Source organism: Theropithecus gelada, chromosome 7b, assembly GCF_003255815.1.
Source record: "Theropithecus gelada isolate Dixy chromosome 7b, Tgel_1.0, whole genome shotgun sequence".
Lineage (NCBI taxonomy): Eukaryota > Metazoa > Chordata > Mammalia > Primates > Cercopithecidae > Theropithecus > Theropithecus gelada.
The window spans coordinates 7,226,240-7,247,182 of record NC_037675.1 but is presented as its reverse complement, the minus strand read 5'-3'; the positions used below and the strand labels follow the sequence as shown (position 1 = coordinate 7,247,182).

The 20,943-nt window shown below is 47.3% G+C and overlaps 1 protein-coding gene across 9 annotated transcripts in view; it reads right to left on the bottom strand.

Annotated features, from left to right (window-relative positions):
* The window catches only part of NTRK3 (neurotrophic receptor tyrosine kinase 3), a 385,221-nt gene that overhangs the window by 61,134 nt on the left and 303,144 nt on the right, over nucleotides 1-20,943 (bottom strand). For all 9 annotated transcript variants that reach the window (XM_025392723.1, XM_025392719.1, XM_025392717.1 and 6 more), the window contains one exon: nucleotides 2,969-3,099. In XM_025392723.1, coding sequence (XP_025248508.1) covers nucleotides 2,969-3,099 — 131 coding nt within the window. The remainder of the gene's footprint in view (nucleotides 1-2,968; nucleotides 3,100-20,943) is intronic.

Sequence of the window (20,943 nt, the reverse complement as noted above, 5' to 3'; positions counted from 1 at the left end):
AGATTTTAAATAAGTAAATGCTCAAAAAGAGTGAAGAAATACATTTTCTAAAGAAAACAAGAAGGCATGCCACAAGAAGGGGGAGAAATAAAAGTAAGGTAACAAAATTAAGAACCGATTAGATATCTTGGAAATAAAATATATGGTCATTGAAGTGAAAACAAAAACCTTCACAGACAGGAAAAGCTCTAGACCAGATAAAACCACATGAAGAATTCGTGAACTAGAAGACCACTGAGGTTCACCCAGGACAGAGTATGAAATGACAGAGAAAAAAAAGGAAAAATGGGGGGAAGGATCTCATTCCCTCCTCTGTGAAGGAAGGGGTTGCCTGGATTTGAATGCTGTGTAAATGTTCTGTTTGTCTAATGACGATTTCAGAGTGGCACCACTTATTTAACAGTTCATGCATGATGTTATTTTAACGTCACACTTATACTACACATATATGCAGATTATGTCCTGTACCATATTGCTCCCTCTCCCCAGCAGGCTGTAAGCACCTTAAAAATAGGCTGCGGTTTCTGCTTCTTTGTTTGTACCATAGCAACTGCTGGGCAAAACATTCTTGCCAATTGATTTGGGAAAACTTTATCTTGGGTTGTACTTGTATGTGTTCTCTAGAAGTACAAAATCACTCTGCATCAACATGAGAACTAACTCAAAAGGAAGGGTCCTGCAAAAAAAAAAAAAAAAGAGTGGAATCTAAAGAGGGGAGGAAGTAGGAAACACCACTTCCAAGATGTTCTCTGGAGGACATAGGCATCTTTTCCAGGCTGACCACTAGGCAGATCCACTGAGTGACACATGGTGTAAAATCCCAGAGGGTTCATCTCCTCGAGGTCCCCAGATCCAAGGAAAGAAGGACATCGTTTTAAAAGGATGGGAACAGAAACACATTTTCTGCATTCCTCGTTCTGGGTACTGCCCCTTAATGCCAGACCACTCAGGGAAACATTTCCCAGGGTTTTCAGCCATCATTTCATTCTCTGATGAAAGTGCAAAAATGTTCAGTTCATTCACCAGTCCCCAGATGGATGCTGGAACACCCCGTGGATTAGTGTCATCCTATATATTAAAAATGCCAGGGCAGTGCAGATCCTAAGTTTAGGGACAACATTAGAAACCTTTCTACATCGCTCCTCCAAGCTCTTTAAAGACACCCTTGCTCATCTGACTATCTCATGTCTACAGAGACACCCTGAACAAGTTTATTTACAGGATATACAGCAATAATAATCATTAGTCTTTTAGGATGCAGTACTCTTATTTATTTTCTAGAGCAGAGGTCAGCAAACTCTGCTTATTTTGGTAATAAAAACAGTTATTGGAAAACAGCCGCCCTCTTTAGTTAACGTATTGTTATGCTGCTTTCCAATAACACAGGCAGAGTTGCAATGGAGAGTTATAAGGCCCTCAACGTCTAAAATATTTACCTTTAGAGAAAAAGTTTGGTGACTCCTATTCTAGATAGTCAATGCAAGCTTGGCAGGTCATACATCTTGTATCTAAGCACATTCAGTAATATCAACATCAATGACAATGATGATGATAGAAACAAATGCCAACTACTTTTTATTGAGTCTTTACTAAGCCCCAAGCAGTGCATTATGAATTTTAGACACATTGTGTAATTTAATCCCCAATATTCTAAGGAGGGGATATTATTATAGCTATTATACAGATAAGGAAATTGAGGCCCAAAGAAGTTGAGTGTCTTGTGAAAGTTCCCACAGCTTATCAGTGGTAGAACTGGGATTTGCACCCAGGCTGTTTGATGCCCATGCTATGCCTGCACTGTACTGCCTTCATTCTTGAGGTCGTTTGCCCTCTGTGGACAGAAACAATCTGTAGATACACAAGACTAAGAATACAGAGACCCAAAAGTTGCAGAAACAAGAACTGCCTTTGTGATCCCTCAATGGTAAGGATCGGACCATTCTGAGGTCTGGGTGAATGTCTTCATGGGGAGCCATATCTCTGGCATTGGTTGGCCCACATCTCAGGACACTGCAGACTCCACGATGGCCTCAGAAGCCTGCTCACTGCACGCAATGAAGCCACTCCAGACTCCAGAGAAGGGCTCCAGAGATCTGTGCATGTCTCCATGAGGCTACCTGATTCTTGTTTATGTTAACCATGTTCAAAGATTTGTCCAGTATTGGTTTACAAAGAGAAGCTGTTGACTGCTGGGTGGAAGAGTCTGGAAGGGTAACCAGTAGTAGCAAAGGCCCTTCTCTCCTACCCCAAGCAACTCAGCTCCTGCTGCAAATCTGCCATGTGTCTTGGCAACACAGAAGCCCCGTGGTTAAGGGAGCCCTCCAGCAGCTGCCAGGAAGAAGTTTCTCCCAGGCATGCTGCCCCTTGGGGTCTGAATCTGAATCCCATGGGAAGTACCTAAGAATTTCTGCAACCTCCCTCACTATTCTCCCAGTGCTAACTCCCTGCCTCCCTCAACCCAACATCTTCTTCTATATACCCTCTATATACCCCCTCCCCCAACATCTTCTTCTATTCTCAGTGATGTTTGTGCTCTTGGGAAGTGGTTACCCAGTCCTCCTTAAACAGCCCACTCTACAACAGCTCAACTCCTGAGAAATGGCCATGTGACTTTCCAGGCACAGACAGCACGTCCTATAAAGCTACTACATGGTGGAGGGTGGAGTGTGGAGGGCCAGCCCTGGGACAGAGGTAACCACAGGGCCACCAGAAAAGGACCAGGGTCATTTACAAGAATAAACTTGCTCCCTAGGAATAGCCCCCTTAATTGCTGCAGCCCTTGACCTTGGAAGCCAAAGGAAGTTGTTGTGGTCTCTAGGAAACTTCACTGACCTTGGAGCAAAGTCCTCTGATTGCATGCGAGAAAGCCAATTGAGCACTATCTTCTCAAATGGAGTGAGCCTCTTCCTTCCCTCCCTGGGCCCTCAGCCAGCCCTCCTCCTGGTGCCCACATGCCTCTGGGGTTTACCTTCACAGCCACAAGCATCTTGTCCTTGGTTGGGCTGAGGTTGTAGCACTCAGCCAGGAAGACCTTTCCAAAGGCTCCCTCACCCAGTTCTCGCTTCAATACGATGTCTCTCCTCTTAATGTGCTGCACATCTGTAGGACAGGGACAAAGAGGAGGGCAGCAAATCAGTCCTCATTTGGTGACACAGGGAGACAGAAGAGTACAGAGGTCTAGAGTGGAGAATTTGGTTCTGAGCCCACAGCAGGCAAAGGCAAACTCTAGCACCCCAACTTTAGCAAAAAACCTGACATCCTTCTGTGGTTTGAGAGTATGGGCCAGAATCAAATTTCAGTGCTGTCCCTGAATAACTCCTAACCCCTCTAAACCACAGCATCCTCTGCTGGCAAATGGAGTTAGTAGTTAATGCACAGGATTCTGGCCTTAATTAGCCAGAGTTATTGGAGATAGCACAAAGCAGTCTCCACAGTTTTGTGCACATGAATCCCCTGGGAATCTTGTCAAAATGAAGATTCTAATCCAGTGGGTCTGAGAATCTATATTTCTAACAAACTCCCAGGTCATGTCCATCTGCTGTTGGTCGCACTTCGAAAAGCAAGGTTTCCGGGGTACGATCGAGAATCAGGTTGGAATCCTGGCTCCACTCCATTACCAGTTTTTTGAGCTTGGGAAAGTTATTTAGCCTCAGAGCCTCAATTTTCTCAACTGTAAAATGGGATTAACAAGAGCAACTTCCTTGCTGAATTCTTGTGAAGATTAAATGAGAAAATCCATATGAAGAGCTTGGCCCAGGGCTGAGGACAAAGTAAAGACATAGAAGACATAGACACATGCTTGCACACACACACACACACACACACAAAGACACACTGGTTTTTGTGGTAACATAAAGGCTGTAGTGACCCCATCACAGTGCCTGGTTCATGACAGAGACTTCTAAGGGGTAGCTAAGATTATCTGGGGGAAACCTCTACTTGGCCAACCCTTCTCTGAAAGAGAGAAAGACCAATGAGACCACAAAAGGCAAGTTCAGAGTCCATCCAAGAATGAGGGTGTGTGCAGAGAGAAGGGCTGCCCCTGCCTCTGCTAATTTAGCAACCTAATTAAGGTCTGTCTGCCTGCAGAAAGCAGAGCTGTGACCTCAGCCCTCCCACCTATTTGGAAAGAATGCTACAAAGGAGTTGTACAAGCAGTGGGCTAGTGATGAAAGGAGCAAACCGGAGATTACTCACTGACCTTTACATTAATTGTTCACCAGGCAGAAGCCCATTAAATACCTGTATTCACATTACGAAGAGCATTGCAGAGCCAAAAAGTGGATTATCCCCAGTGACTTTGTAGAGAAATGAAAGCTGCAGATCCTGGGCCATGGCAGATCATCCCCATAAGTGAGGAGACATAACAGGGACAGAGGGGCATGGCTGGAAGCCTTGGGGTACTGTTTTGTTGGTTTGGGGATTCCTTCAAGAATAAACTACAGGAATCTTTTTTTTTCCCCCATCAGAGCCCTTTGTATCCCCACAGTGTCCCAGATGATCTGCCTAGTAAGGATTTGCAGGAGGAAGCATTTACAGACTATGATTTTCTCCTCCCACCAGGACAGACCTGCACATTAACAGCTGCTGGTGACCACTCCTCCCAAGCCACAGGCTGCAATGCGGCTGCTACGCACTGCAGGACTATGCCCCAGTCTTTACAGGGAGGGGATTAAAATTGGTTCCCTTCTTCACACTTTTTGTCTCTGTTTCTCAGCCTCTGAGGAATGGTATTTGTTGACTTTGGAGGGCAAGGCTAAAGAGTCTCCTGCTGCAAGAAAATAGGAAGTCAGGCCCTCTCTCGGGAGGCCACCTGCTCCTGCTACCTAATCATTCCCATGTGACTAGGGATGACACACGGGTTCTGCAAGTTGAATGTCCTGACATGGCCTGGAAGTGAACACAGGGCTCACGATGGCAGCTGTACAATGTCAAGCCCACATCTCTGAACACGCCGGGATTGGGAAGGCCTGGGAAGCCACAGGTGCTTGCTTCAAGACCAGGATCCTCCAAGAACTTGTGCACCTCACAGAACAACAATAACAAAATCTTGGGTCTCAGATTTCTCACCTGTAAAATGGGTATGGGGAGAACCGCACGAGTTTAACCTACCTATTACCTGAGCCTGGAAGTTTGTAAACCTTTAAGTCCTCCGAAATGTAGGCTGTGTTTTGGCATTTTCATTATTCTATTATTTTACGAAAAGGAGAAATGAGGGCCAAGTCAGGCATCCCCACCTGGTGACTGAGCTGGGCATGGGATTCAGAGCATCAGGACATGGCAGGCTTGCCAAGTTACTGGGGGAAGAGCCCCGTTTGGCCCCAGACTCCACCCTGATCCCACCTTCCCTCTGCATTGTAATAGGAGAACTTAAGAATGCACCAAAATCACCTAGATGACTTGTTACAACAGATTGCTGGGCTCCTCCACCAGGGATTCCAATCTAGTAGGTCCAGGTTGAGGCCTGAGAATATGCATTGCTAAGTTCCCAGGTGCTTCTGGTGCAGGAACTACACTTTGAGAACCACTAGAACACAGCTTCTTTGGAGGGGTGGGAAATTAGCCAGCTGAAGAAGTTTACCTTTACAACTTGGCCTAAGCAAGTACCGTGCTCACAGTTTAGCCATGCCTCACTTCCAGAAGCCCAGGAGGAGGTGAGACGTCCTGGGCTTAGCTCCAAGGTCCTCCTTCCCTCCCTAGCTGTGTGGCCCAGATTGAGTCAAGTCCCTTCTCAGAGGCCCAACTATGCATCCATGCAATGCAGATCGTGCCTATCTTGCCTTCTTATGTTCTAGAAACATCTCTACAAAGGTAAAACAATATAGGTTTTCCTGGGTCCCTAAGTCCAACTCTGGGCTGAGAGACCTCACTGCTTCCCTCAGAACACTCACTCCCAGCTACAATGAATGCAAAACAGGAATGGAGGAGCTTTAAAGAGAACCAGACTCTGTTTTTCAGCTGCTGTGCCTCAGTCACGTCTTGGAACCCGTCCTTCTCCTCTCCCTCCCTCAGCAGCAAGAATCACAACCCCTGAGAGATTCAGACAAGCCAAGTGGGAGCAGCATCCAGGGAGTGGTTTCCCAGCCCTCCCTCAACATCCCAGGAGAGCCTGGCAGCAGCTGCAAACCCCTGGCTGCAGGAGTGGGGAAGCTGTGACAGCTGTGAGCCTTGAAGGTAGCAGAGGGCAAGTGACCATATTACTGGAAGCTCATCTGCTCTCCAGGAGCATGTGAAAAAGGCCAAGCAGAAGCCTCCCATGGGCCAAAGTGTCTTCCCCAAATGTGCAAATGGACCTTTTTTCAGGGATGTGGAAATACTCAGGTGCTCAGAAGAAAATAGCCTTGACTCATTCGTTGTCTTCAGGGTGAAAGAATTTTGACACCAATACCTATGCTTAGCCCTGGGCAGGGTGGTGAGTGCTGGGAAGGAGCAGAAAGAGGAATGGGAAATAAGCACAGATTTTATTCGACCATAAATTCTCCCCCAGGAGAGGACTGGTTCCTCGTCATCAGGATAAGAAGCTCCACAAGGTAACCAGGGAACTTTGGCAGAGACTGGCTGGATTAGGGCCAAACACATAAGGCAAATCACTTCCATGTGGACAACCCCATGCATCAACAAGACTGGAGACTCCAGAATACCATATGAGCAGCTTCTTTCACTGAACTTACCCAGGAAAAAGTAGGGCAAAGGGAATTAACTTGCACCCTATGTATCAACACCTACTGGGTATTCAACACTTGATTCTCATCATAACCCTGAGAGACTGAGAGATAAGTGTTATTACGCCCCTTTCACAGATAAGAAAACAGAGGCAGGGGGTAACTTGCCAAATTCACAGAGGTAAAATGCGGACAAGGAAGGACTCTCTTGTTTATGACTCCCAAATCCGTGTTCTTCCCTTTACCTTAGGCTGCCTTCACTCTGTCCTCCCAGCTTTATGGCCACTAAAATGATCCAGTCCACAGATGCTTAATCCTCCATCTTCCACTACTCAGGTTTCCCTCACCCTGCTCATCCTGGAATTCTATGACAGCATCTTCCCAAGGGCAAGGGCAGGAGCCCCCACTGGAAGCCTTACAGAACAAACAAAGCCCTGGGGAGAAGGGTATATCTGGGGACAGAGTGAGAGAGGAACAGCCTCTGCTCAGGCCCTGGGGAATGACTGGAGTGAGCCGTTTCACTTCTGACGTCCATGCGTCTATTTGGGTCCCTGCTTCTGCATGCTTTTAGCTCACACAGTGCTGTTCAGAGCTGCCTCTGGTGAAGCTATCTGACCCACACGCCAAAAAGTGATGGATTTTCCTAAGAGGAGAGGGCATCAATCTCCTTTTACTGCCTGGCTGACTGGCCCAGCAGAGTCTGGGTCACAAGGCTCAGACATGAAGACACTGGAAGGGGAGGTAGGGAGGGGGATGAATAGCCCAGGCCATGGGAAGACTTCCCAATCTCCAACAAAAAAGGGGCTGCTGGAGAAATCAGGGGGCTGCTATATAACAGGAAGGGTTCTTTGGGAAATTAAAAGAGTTCCTGGGACCTTCTGACCTGGCTTTTCCCTCAGTCCTTTTTGTGAGACGGCCACCAACTGGGTTCCACCAGAGGAAGCCACCTGTAGATCTTGTTCCCACAGGACAACCGGTTCATCTGACACAAGAACAGAATCAAGATTTCTGTGTTTTAGTGGCTGCTCCAAGAATTCTTTCTCTTTAGTGGGGACCAAGATAACTATTCCATATGTGTGGGATTCACTTCTGGGAGGTCTTCCAGGTCTGCAGCAAGCATGACCTAGAGCAGAATCTCTAATCCATTGAGGTCACTGGTCACCTCTGGACAGAAAACCTGAGCCCTGAGAGGTCAGTGGGCAGGCAGGGGTTATCCCTGGTCCTACTTCTGTTCCTCTTGGCTGCCCTGTGGGGTGGGAAGGGAGGCATGCACATAGCTGCTGGATACACTAACATCGCTGGACACAGAGGTGACCACTGTCAGCTTCACCTCCCTGTTCTGGGAAAATGAAGGCAGGGAGGTGGCAGGCATAAACTGCTCAGCCCTGCTGACCAGGGAGGAAGAGGGAACAAAAACACCTGTCCCAAATGGCACTGCTGAAAGACTGAAGACTGGAAAACAAACAAACAAACGAAACAGATCTCTATTGAAATCCTGACGCTCTTACTTACTAATTGAATCCTATCCTCTCCATACCTCTAGTTCCTTATCTGTAGAATGGGAACATGGATATTGAATTGGCAGAATTGTTGAGAGGATGACTTAAAATTTTTAGATAATAAAGATGATATAAAATATCCAAAATATATTAGACATTTAACAGATGTGTTTCTTTCCTTTCTGATTTTCATTTCAACTAGGAGCTCAACACCTATCTTGCAAATAAAATCATGGCTTGGAAAGAAATGTGGAGAAGGATGATGATTTTCTCCTAAAATAAAATGGCACGAGCCTGCCCAGGAGTAAGCTGGCCCTGGCTCTGGTCACCAGCTCTGTCTAAGGCTGCCACCACTATGCCTGACCTCCTCCTCCTTCAGAGGCCAAAACAGTTTGTGGGAGGAGGTTGGTCAGACAGTGGAATAAAGACATCAAAAGGCAGAAACAGCCACCTACTCAAGATTGATATTGATCAGTAGAGAGGAATCCGATTTCCCAGGGTCGGTGGTTATAAATAACAGTGATCCTGCTGTACGCCAAGCAGCAAATTCGGTCCCCAAAGGTGAGCGTGTGCACTCAGTCACACTCAGATTGCCTTAACAAAAATTTGTTTGCCACCTCGGTGCTTTGGCTAATTATTGTCTTGGGAACCATGTGTGTAGACAGGACTGAGACAGTCCTTCTCTGAAGGTGGTGACTTAAGAGGCTCAGAAGCAGCTCCCTGCCACCACCAGCAGCCCTGAGGGCTGGCCCCTGGTGGGAGCTCCTAACCATCCTACCCTCCCCTCTTCCCTGGCTCATGTTGATACTCAGTTCCTAACTGGTTCCTGCCTTCATCACTGAGACCTCCCAGGTCTTTCCCTTGTGGATTCCATCTCGCTCTGCACTGGTCTCTTTTAGCTTATTGTTATCACTTTGTGCCCTTATTAACAATAAAAATAACTGCCATCAATTGAGCACTTATCCTGAGCCAGATACCAGACTGAGCACATGACATCTTTACAGCTCTGTCTTTTGTGTTTTTTTTGTTTTGTTTTGTTTTTTGTTTTCCTTGAGATGGAGTCTCGCTCTGTCACCCAGGCTGGAGTGCAATGGCACAATCCGGGCTCACTGCAACTTCCACCTCCCAGGTTCAATTCTGCCTCAGCCTCCCGAGTAGCTGGGATTTCAGGCATGTGCCACCACACCTGGTAAATTTTTGTATTTCTAGTAGAGACGGCATTTCACCATGTTGGCCAGGCTGGTCTCAAACTCTTGACCTCAGGTGATTCACCCACCTCAGCCTCCCAAAGTGCTAGGAGTACAGGCGTGAGCCACCGTGCCCAGCCCTACAACTCTCTTAAACATAATATGTTGCTGTCCCCAAGCTACAGATGAGGGGGTTGAAGCTCAAAGTGGTTAAGTAACTTTCTCAAGATCCTCTAGCTGTTAGAGGTGTCCTGTGGGACTCTAAAGGCTGTGCTGAGCAGACTGTGCCACCTTGACCTCCTTTAATCATGACAGCCACCTTCAACCCTTGCAACCCCTACTTCAGAGAGAGGCTTTGCTTTCTGCACTGGCATCAGTACTTGGTAGAAACCAATAACATCTGTAAAGAGAGAGTGTGTCACCTTATCCTGGAACCTAATCTTGCTACCCCGATTGCCACCACCTAAGCTCAACGTGAGCCACAAGGATGATATTTGAAGATAAAGCCAGCACCAGAATGCAGAAATCCGAGATCTCACTGCCCCACCCAGAAACAGAGTTTCCAGGATCTTAGGCTCACCCATTGCAAGGTGAGTCCTGAGGGTGACTACATGCAGGAGGGAGGAGGGAGGTTCTTGGCAGGAGAAGGGGGAAAAGGAAACAGGGTGAGGAAGGGAGGATCTGTGAGAAGCGTGTGTTTTCTCTGCACTAACCAGACCCTAGGGTCTCTGCCTGCCAAAAAGGCTCAGAAGAAAACATTAATTCAATACCACACATTTAATTACACATGAAATGGAATGTCTTTAAATGGAAAAGAATAACATTCCTGGAGCTCCAACTGTGGGTGTTTGAAGTGGCAGGAGGGAGAAAAAGGGCCAGCTTTGAACCTTTGAGGGGGAAGGAGACCACCAAGAGGGCAGCGCCCTGCCTGAGTTCAAAATACAAATTTCTGCCAGCCCTTACAGAACTGCCCTCACACTTTCTCCTGGCCTCCTGGCTGGGTCTCACCTCATGCCTTCTATGAATGGCAAGCAAGAGGAGCTAATTGCATACGGTATTGCATAAGAGCATAGCCAGGCAAGCATGTGCCCTGGCCAGCTACAGGCCCTTTGTAGGGGTCTCCAGTCAACCCAGTCAGTTCTCCACCTGGACAGAAGAGTAGAGCATGGCTAAACTATTTAAACCACCACTCCTGCAGAGCCATCCCTGGATGATTTATAGACTATGAGAAAAAAGAGCATCTCCTGGTTTCCTGTAAAGGACCTTTCTAAGAGAAGACATTTTGAAGGCTGGAGATCTAAGAGAAAAACTGCAGAATTATTTTAGAGGTCTAGAATTTAAAAATTATTAATCAAGGCCAGGTGCAGTGGCTCACACCTGTAATCCTAGCACTTTGGGAGGCTGAGGCGGGTTGATTACTTGAGGTCAGGAGTTCAAGACTGGCCTGGCCAACATGGTGAAACCCCATCTTTGCTAAAAATACAAAAATTATCCACATGTAGTGCTGTGTGCTTGTAATCCCAGCTACTTGGGAAGCTGAAGCAGGAGAATCGCTTGAACCTGGGAGGTGGCGATTGCAGTGAGCTGAGATTGCACCACTGCACTCCAGCCTGGGTGACAGAGCAAGACTCTGTCTCAAAAATAAATAAATAAAATAAAATAAAATAAAAGATTAATCAAATGGGGTAACAATGACTTGGGAATGGATTCCAGGTTGAATGACCACCAGCACTGTTTGTTGCTATTGCTGCCCTGCCTGGGGCCAGGTTGACTCAGGACTTTTTACCTAAGGATAAGAACCTGGATCTTTCTGCTGGCCACCCCATGACTCATCCTTAAGCCTTCTCTGGGTTAGGGCTTTCCTCATACATTCTTTTCAGAGTTTGACATCTTTGCAAAGAGGCTTGGAAGGGTGCTAGCAGTTGCACAAGTCAAAAGGCCAAAAGTCAAAAGGCATGTGTTGCTCAAGTTCATAGTCTGGGCCCAGCACAGGGCCTGAGACCAAGTAGGTACTCACCAACTATTTGATGAATGGGTGAATAAATTAAAACTCTCCCTGAAGCACTGCTAGAGACTTTAGCAGGGAAAATACTGTAAATAGGGAGGAAGAAGGGAATCTGGGGGAGTGGCATAAAGAAAGGAAAGATGAGTAAGAATGGGAAAAGATCCAGGAATTTCCTAAGAACAGACTTATTTATGTCCTGGCTCTGAGGAACCAAGATTGTATTGAACCAGGAGAGTACTGAGACCCACATCCTAACCCTCAGTCTCCGGCTCCCCAGACTTCTAAACAAAGTGCCTCCATGTTCAGCTCTGAAGAAGCTCAGCGACCAGCAGGTCCCACTCTGAGACACGTGTGCACCCTTAGGCTAGAGGTAGCGGTCTAGGACACCGAGACACTGTGTTCCCATCAAGATGAACACATAAATAAGACACCCTGCTGTTTCTGGAAGCAGTGAAGAGAAAGGATCAGCAGAGGACTGTCTGTTCTGGGGCAATTTCCAGCTCACGTTTCTTGACACAAGAAGTTCAGAAGCTGAGGCTGAAGTTCAGAAGTGACCCTGCTCCCCAGTGCTACCCCACTGTGCTCCCGCCATGAGCTCAGACACTGACCAATACCCAGGCTCCCAACATCAGCCTCCGTAACCACAGTATGACGGCCCTTTCATGCCCACTTTCTGGTCTCCATATTCTGTTGGCCTTTCCTGTAGCAAGAGTACCTCTGGCTCTCATTAAGCAGTGACTGCTTGAGCCAAGAATAAAGAGCAAAAGAACTCCCCAAGGAGAGCCATCTGGAATTGAGAAGTTAGGTGCTGAAAGATGAATCTCAGGCTCCAACTGAGAATCTGTTCCTCCGACAACTTGCTGGGCTCCCTCTTTCCTCTGCCTCTTCTGGCCTGACAGTGACAAACTCTCTTCAAAGTGCCCATATGAGGGTCACATCCCACCTCTCAATCTCCCCGGAGGCCTTTCTTTTCCAGCTACTACCCGGGAATGCTGCCTCGGCCTCTCATCCCTGGCATCTGACTCTGTCCCGCAAGCCCTCTCTGTGATGTCACGTTCTCACCAGAACACACACAGAGCACAATGTGCTAAAGGCTGTCCCTTCCAGCGCCAGAGCTCTGGGCCAAGACATAGGCTGCAGGGCACTGGAGCCATGAGATGCAGCTCCATGCAGAAAGTCTTGAGGTCAGGAAGAGAAACACCTGTGAGGACCACAGGGTGAACCATAGAAAGGGAGACCAGAGGATCCCAGTCACCCATTCGCAGGACACACCATTGGCCTTGACAACTACCCACAACCGTGGGTCCAAGAGAAAACTGAATTGCTTCAGGCAGGAGAGGGAGAAAGGGCATTATTTGATCTGTATAAGACAGGCAGCAGCACCCCCAAAATACAACAGACACAAAGAAAAGAAGAAAGGACAGGAAGGGGACCTTGGGAGCAAACAACAGGATCAGAGTAAGGGGACCGAGAAAGAACATGGCTTTGGAATGAGGCAGAACTCGGTATAAATTCACACTCAAGGACACATCCTCAGAGGTGGCATTTGGCAATTTACTAAACCAGTCTCAAATGTTGTTTTAAGGAGTGAAATTTAAAAAATATCCACCTCATTGACTTGCCATGAGGATTCAGTGAAATTATGTGTACAGTCATACATTTGGAGCATGTTGAAGGAGCTAATGCCCATAAAAGTTTAGGAAGGAATATGCCAATTTCTTCCTCTCACCTGCTCTCTGCTCAAACCTGCAAGGATCCTCACTGATTATTGTTACTGTTATTAAAGTGCTTACTGCATGGTGTTTTGATATCTTGAAATGAAGTAAGAGATTGAGTGTTTAAAACATTTGGGAGGCACATAGTAGGTGCTCAATAGGCCTTAACATAAAGTATCTATATCTTTAGGGCAGTTTTTAGTCTGATATTTGAGAATTCTGATAACCTGGCCCAAATCCCCAGGCTTCATCCTCACAAATGCGTTAAATAGATCTAACAGATGGACAGGCTGGCCATCCACTGTCCTCTGAGCAACCACGTGAGCTCGTGCCTATGCATCTGTGTGCTAGCTTTCCTCCATCTGGGGTACCCGTCCCCACTTCCACTAGTAGAAATCAACCCAATCCCCAACACCGGAAATAATCCTGCGTTATCTGTAAGATAGTTTCCTGATCTTCTCTTTCTCTCCTCAGAATGTCTATTCCTTACACAAACATAGGTGTCCTGGGACCACCTCTGCTTATTTTGTTGCCCCCTACATAAACTCACCTCCTGGACAGCTCAGAGAAAACCAGCTCAAAACAACCTTGTGGCCTAACTAGAGAGAGTAAGTGGTGTTGGCAAAGATCAGCATTCGATTTTTATGTGATAAAATTTAGTTATACTGAGGCGTAAAATTCCAGTTCATTTGTGGACACAGGCCAAGCCCTTAGACTTCCTACATTCACCAGGTTCCAAAATAAAAGCTTGCTGGCCTGAAGAAGTCTGTTTACCCTCATTCTTTCCCCCAGCGATGAACTTAATGATGGAAAGGATTTTAGTTAATGCACAAAGGACCCTAGGAAAGGAACAGGTCACCCAGTGAGGCCTTCCACAGAGACTTGGGAGGCCTTTCTGTGGAAAAGCCTAACTTTACTCTTGCTTAAAGCAGAAGGCTCAAACACCAGAGCGAAGGTGATGCCCTGCTTCTGAAGGGAATGGAAGGCAGGCCCAGAGTCCGTGGAAACATAGAAACTAATATTCCCATGTGGGACCCTTAACCCTAAGGGTCTTTCTTCAAGAAAGACTTGGCCAGGTGTGGTGGCTCACGCCTGTAATCTCAGCACTTTGGGAGGTTGAGGCAGGTAGATCACCTGAGGTCAGGAGTTTGAGACCAGCCTGGCCAAAATAGTGAAAGCATGTTTCTACTAAAAATTCAAAAATTAGCCGGGCGTGGTGGCACACACATGTAATCTTAGCTCCTCGGGAGGCTGAGGTGGGAGAATCACTTGAACTTGGGAGGCAGAGGTTGCAGTGAGCCGAGATGGCACCACTGCACTCCAGGCTGGGCAACAGAGCAAGATTCTATTAAAAAAAGAAAAAGAAAAAGAAAAAGAAAGAAAGGGAAGGAAGGAAGGAAGGAAGGAAGGAAGGAAGGAAGGAAGGAAGGAAGGAAGGAAGGAAGGGAGGGAGGGAGGGAGGGAGGGAGGGAGGGAGGGAGAAAGAAAGAAAGGACAGACTCCTCTTTCCTCTTCTTCCTAAAGTGCTTAAAATCCGGTCTAGTCGTGAGCTCCTAGGACATACACGTGCCCCCCATGAAAGCGCTCTTGCCCTTGCACAACAGGGAAGCTCCCTTGGGCAGCTCTGGTTGCCCTAGTGGGGCTCCTGTCTTCCCTCAGCTGTGCGGAGAGGCAGTGGTGATCAGCCTCCCTGCGAACCCCCGCCTCCCCTCCCTGCCCCGGGGACAGACAGCTCCCTCTCCCTGCCTAATGCAGCCCAGCTCCCACAGGCTTCCTCTGGAGCCCGGGTGACACAAAGTTATCTTGGCTGCCAGCTCACCCCGTGCGCACTCCATTATTCTCGGCACCATCTCTTTCCACGTGACCTCTGCATTTGGACACCTTTTCCATCAGACTCTTTTGGAAGTCCCTGAAGCCCACCCTCCGCAGACTGAGGAGACTGTCCAGGAGTCCCGGGAGTCCACGCTGGGCCCCTTTCAAGGTGTATGTTCCCATTTCCCACTCCCACTCCCGGAGCCAGGGCTTCTGCCAAGCACCCTTGTCTTTCCTGCCCCACCCCCGCCACCCTCTCTAAGCCTCTCGCTCTGGCCCTCACCCTGTATCTAATGGCGAACAAGGTCTGAGGCCAGGGCCTGCGAGTCCCAGCCACGCCGGCCCTCCGCGTGGGCAGCCTGAGCTCAGCGCAGCCAGCAGATTCGTTCCGCATGGCCTCCACGATCCCGGATCCGTGCTTCCCCCTGTCGAAGTCCACTCTCTCTGCCAGGTGTTTTCCCACCACATTCTCTGAGCTGACTTCCAAGAGTTTCCCCCACACCAGATGTTAAACGCAGTGGCCGGTGGTTTTCTGGCCTGTCTCCTGAACCTCCCCCACCCTATAATTCTATAGAAAACGACAAAAGAATACCAAAGAAAAAGAGCTGGTGGAATTAGGAGTGCCCCTATCTGACCCCTGGAATCCCTCCGCTGGCTTGGGGGTCTTGGATCAGATCCATTTGTGTTCACCAAGCTCTGAGTTTGCTGCCTCTCGGACACTAGCTAAAGTCATCGCAAACACTTACGTGGATGGTGCTTTGGACCAGAAGACAATTCTTTATCGTTTTCCTGGTACTAACAGAAACTGAGTCACACAGAGAAGTGTGAGGTTTCAGTGATGTCAATGCTATTTGTTCTTATTAGTCTCTAGGAAGATCCCAGACATTGGAGGTCAAGTGGTTTCTGGGACTGACGGTCAGTGGAAAATAGAAAAGGGAGAAATCTTCACTGAGTATCACTAGACCTGTGCAGCTAATGAATGGCCACCTCTTTTTGATAGGCCTGGACCTCCTTGGATGGCCCCAGAAGAACCAAGGTGAGGTCTCTGGGGCATCCGCCTCAGGACCCCACATCAAACACACTTAGGAGCCCCAAAAGGAGTCATTCTTCCATGCTCTGCAGAAGGACCCCAACTCCCCTTTCTTATCAGCCTTGGGGATGTTTCCGCTCTCCTTTTTCAGAAGAGATTGCTGCTTGATATGGTGACATCTACACATTGTCTGCATGCTGTGGCCTCCCTGGGAATAGACCACTCCACTTTCGCTGCTTTCCCTGGGAACAAGCTCTTTCTAGCCCCCTTGCCCACCTGCCCCTCCTCTGTGGGGGTTATTGACCTCATTGCCAGCCTGTTCTTTGCTGCCGTCTGCAGCTGCTGTGCTCCTGCCAGACCTTTTCTGTGTGTGTGTGTGTGTGTGTGTTTGTGTGTGTGTGTGTGTGTGTGCGCATGCATGCTTTTTTTCTCTGAAATAGATCTTTATTGTAGGCTCTCCGGGCAGATGTGAATGGCTCCTTGAGCCTCTACTGTGCAGGGTTCAGGCAGGGCCCATGGCCTGGGTTGCCATCCCTCTCCTGCCAGCTCTCCGAGAGGCCAGCCCTTGGCCTCTCTTTGTACAGTCCTACAAATTCCTACTAGGGGATATATGTGAGATGAGATATTTCCCACACCAGCTCTTTACCCTAGAAACTAGCCCTTTCCCTCTATGTCTCTTCTCTGAGCACTTACTCGAGTATTTTCCCATTTTCAGTACAAAAAGTATGGAGGCTGAACGACAAGACAGCTATACCTCATGCCTCCTGCAAATGTGTTTTGTGTCAATTACACATGAATGTTATCCTGTATAACTTCCCCTTATCTGTGAGATTTTGGAGCAAATATATGTGAATCTCCACTTACTCCAGATCGTGACTTAGGCAGAATGAGTTAGGAAATCCAAGTTATAAAATCAGGAAGGAATTAAATATTTGGATGGAAGACCAGTAATAGGAAAAAAAATATTATCTGCAACAGAGCAAAACTACTTGATAAATGTTTCATTGAAGAGACCTCCCCCAGAAAAGTTTCTAGCCAGCCAGCATCTGGGAAATGAAATTTGCTGTTCAGTGCCCATGGTTACTAATTTAACGTGTGTGAAAAGCCATGTCATCTTTTCACCTGATGTGCTGTCTACACTATTTTCATTTAGTGAATGCTAAAAATAGACAGATCAATAAATAAAATTATCTATAAGTGCATCCATAAGTTCCCTGACAGCCACAGTGTCTGTCTTTTTTAGTAAGTCCTTTCATTTCTCATGCACAAGTTGCACAATTCTCTGGCCATAGATTTCCCAGGAGTGTGGTAAAGAGGAGTGTGAACTATGAGAAGGGCACTCCCAGCTCTGCTACTAACTAGCTGTGTGACACTGGACATCTTACTCAACCTCTCTGACATGACATTGCATTTGGGAAGTGTGATCTACTGCTGACATTTGTAAGCAAATGAGTTAATATTCATCTGTAAACCCCTTAGCATAGTACCAGGCATGGAGTGCATGCTAAAACTAAGATTCATTTCTGCTCTGTTACCCAAGACTGCTCAGTTTGAGTGCCTTGTGCCAGTGGACACAGAGACAAGCAGAAATTCAAAGGTCCTCCCTCCTGTAATAACACACCTACTCCACCTGTCCACCTGAAGCAGGAATTTGTCTGCAGAGGTTCTGCCTGCCACTTTGAGCTATAGAGAACTCTGACTGCCCCAGGCCATAGGTGTTTAACTGGGGCCTTTGCTCAGCTTACAGAGGCTGTTTGTTATCTGCTGCACGCTACAGAGGGTCAGGAGATCTGGGGACATGGCATGGCTCAGGGAACCTGGAGGGCAGCAGGCAGCAAATGATAAACTCATAGCAGGTGGAAGGCACACAGAGTGACCTTGCTGAGTGCCTTTCACATTGGCATAGAGAGCCCTATGAGTGGCTAAATGGGACTGCAGCAAGTGAGTAGCTCTGTGCCTGGGTCTTAACTGAGAATAGGATGGAGAGAGTTGGAAATGTTCACGTACACCAATGCCTGTGAGTAACCCTTGCTCCAAACTTGCCAACAGGCACAACCATTGGCCCCATTCCAGCCCCCTGCTTAGTGGTACTTGGCTGAAAAGTGCTTTGTCAACAAAGCAGATCGTTGTTGACAGTGATGGAAACTAAGGCACCAACCAGGTCTCTCCCACTTATTTGCTGAGGGATCACATGTTGGTTCAATCCTTTTCATATTCAACAAATGTGTGTGAAAGTTTGTAATGTGTGTCAGGAACTGGGCTAGGGTCTCCAGCAGGGAATAAGAGACTCTTCTGTTCCTCCTGGAGCTCGTTGGTCTAAAGAAGAGGATAGATGAGTCACCCAGGAAATTGGAATACATTGTAATAAGCCCCCTGGTGGGACAAGGAAAGGATCCTTGGGGTACTGGGAAGGTGTGTATATGTAGATCTGGAGGGGTCAGGATAGACTACCTACTCTCCGTGGGTCTCCATTTCTTTGTGTATAAATGTGAGAATATATGGAAGAATGACTTGCATGCAACAGTCAGATGGAAACTGTTTTTTCATCTTCCAACAACAGCAATAAAAATGTAAAAATGCCCAAAGAACATACTGCAAGTTACTCCAGGTACCTACAAACTGTGCTGTTCTGGTTTTTATTGTTGTTGTTGTTGTTTGAGACGGAGTCTCACTCTGTCACCCAGGCTGGAGTCCAATGGTGCAATCCTGGCTCACTGCAACATTTGCACCCCAGGTTCAAGGGATTCTCCTGCCTCAGCCTCCCTCGTAGCTGAGATTACAGGCACGCACCACCATGCCCAGCTAATTTTTGTATTTTTAGTAGAGATGGGGTTTCACCACGTTGGCCAGGCTGGTCTCAAACTCCTGACCTCAGGTGATCCACCTGCCTCAGCTTCCCAAAGTGCTGGGATTACAGGCGTGAGCCACTCTGCCAGGTCTTTTTCCCTTTTTTGAGATGGAGTCTTGTTCTGTTGCCCAGGCTGGAGTGCAGTGGTGTGATCTTGGCTCACTGCAACCCTGCCTCCTGGGTTCAAGCAATTCCCCCCACTTCAACCTCCTGAGCAGCTGGAACTACAGGCTCCCACCACCATACCCAGCTAATTTTTGTATTTTTTAGTAAAGACAGAGTTTCACCATGTTGGCCAGATTGGTCTCGAACTCCTGACCTCAGGTGATCCACCTGCCTCAGCCTCCCAAAGTGCTGGGATTACAGGTGTGAGCCACCTTGCTCTGTTTTTTAGGGCAGGGGTGGGGTTGTTATTTAGGCAAAAACTGTCCAGAGAAGCCCACCTTGTTCTGGTTACCATTTATCAATTCTCAGGGCTGTGACTAAGACATCTCTGCACTGGGGGCATAGCAGTGGGTTGTGTTGCCTCCTCACCCAATCCTCTTAGCTCCAGCCAACCCCACTCAACATGACCCATGGAGTCAGCCTGTCTGGGATCAAATCCAGCCTTCACCAATCATTTCACTCTGAGATCTTAGAAAAGTTACCTAACATTTCTGGTCCTCAGTTTCCTTAGCTGTAAAATGGTATAATTATACTAGAGCCTGCCTCATAGAATTGTTTTGCGTACACATGTGTTAGCATGTGTAAAACACTTAGAAAAAATACCTATTAGGTAAGCATCACCTATACCTATCAGCTATCATCACCATGGCAATTGTCTTCATATAATTATCACCGAGAAGTTCATTATTATGATGCCTACAGTCCCACAGCGGGAGCATCTACGCACAACATCCCTGTGGGACGTTGCGTGGCATCATTAAGAGATTGGACTGGACTCCAACCCAGGTTCCACTGTCCCTGGCTGTGTAACCTCTTTGAGCCTCAATCTCCTCATCTGCAAAATGGACTCATAAGATTTCCTATAGCACAGTGTTGTGGTAGGATTGAATAAGCTCCTATATGGAAATCAGTCAGCACAGTGCATGGGGAAAAAAGGAACTTTTGGAAAATAGAGTGGCTATACTATAATTACGTTAACGCAGAGGAAACAAATGTTGTGCACTGTGAATCCAACAGTAATCACTTCTGTAAGGTGGGGTAACAGACTTCATAGAAGTGAGAAATAAGTCTTTTTACTGCTGCCTCTGCAGAGGATTGAATCATTTTAAGCTTCTACCAGTTCTTTGTGCTGCTGGAAGTTACACCTGAAGTCGATGGCCCATTGTTTAGCAGAGCACATTAATTAGTCTGTGTAAATTCAAAAGTAGGCTCAGCCTGGGAAAGGAAAGAACTAAATTGCTCTGAACCTTAGAGTGCAGTAGCTGAATTTCCCTGCTCTGAACCTTAGAGTGCAGTAGCTGAATTTGGAGTGATGAGTGAAGGGAACTCAGGTGACTTGGGAGAGAACAAAAGGGAGCCTATAAGCTTGGGGGTGGCCTGTTGGTGGGGTGGCTGGAGGACTTTTAGAACAGAAATGTCTAAGAGGTATTATATGGGAGTTTGTGTTGATTCATCATAAACTTCCCACGTAACACTAAAATTACAGCAAAAGCCGCTCCACACACAATTCCACAAATTAGTGATTTCAGGGGCATAAAATACTGATAAAAGGCATGTTTCATTACAGGATGAAGATTCAGAAGAGCAGTGGAATATATAGGATGCTTAGTCTGTCTGTATTGACCCACTTCAATAAAAGCAAGAACTCTGACGATTTCAGGGGAAGAGTAAGGTAACTTCTGCCTGCCTCAACTCTGAGCATCCTTAGGGTGGAATGTCTATTCAGCGTGGAGCTCCAACGATTTCATCTGAAGGATGCTCAGATATCATCTGGCTTGTGAAATCAGCATTGTTGTCCAAACCCCTACTTGGCATCTCTGCTTGCACATCTAGTGGTCTTTCATGTGTAACACAGCCGAAAAGAATTCTTGCTTCTTCCCCTTGAATCTGACCTTCCCCAGAGCATGCCTATGTCATGCTAAGCAGCATTCCCATTCACTCAATGGCTCAGGCCCCTAACCCAGGAGTTTTCCTTGATGACTCTTTTGCACTGCTCCCAAGCCCATCAGTAAATCCTATC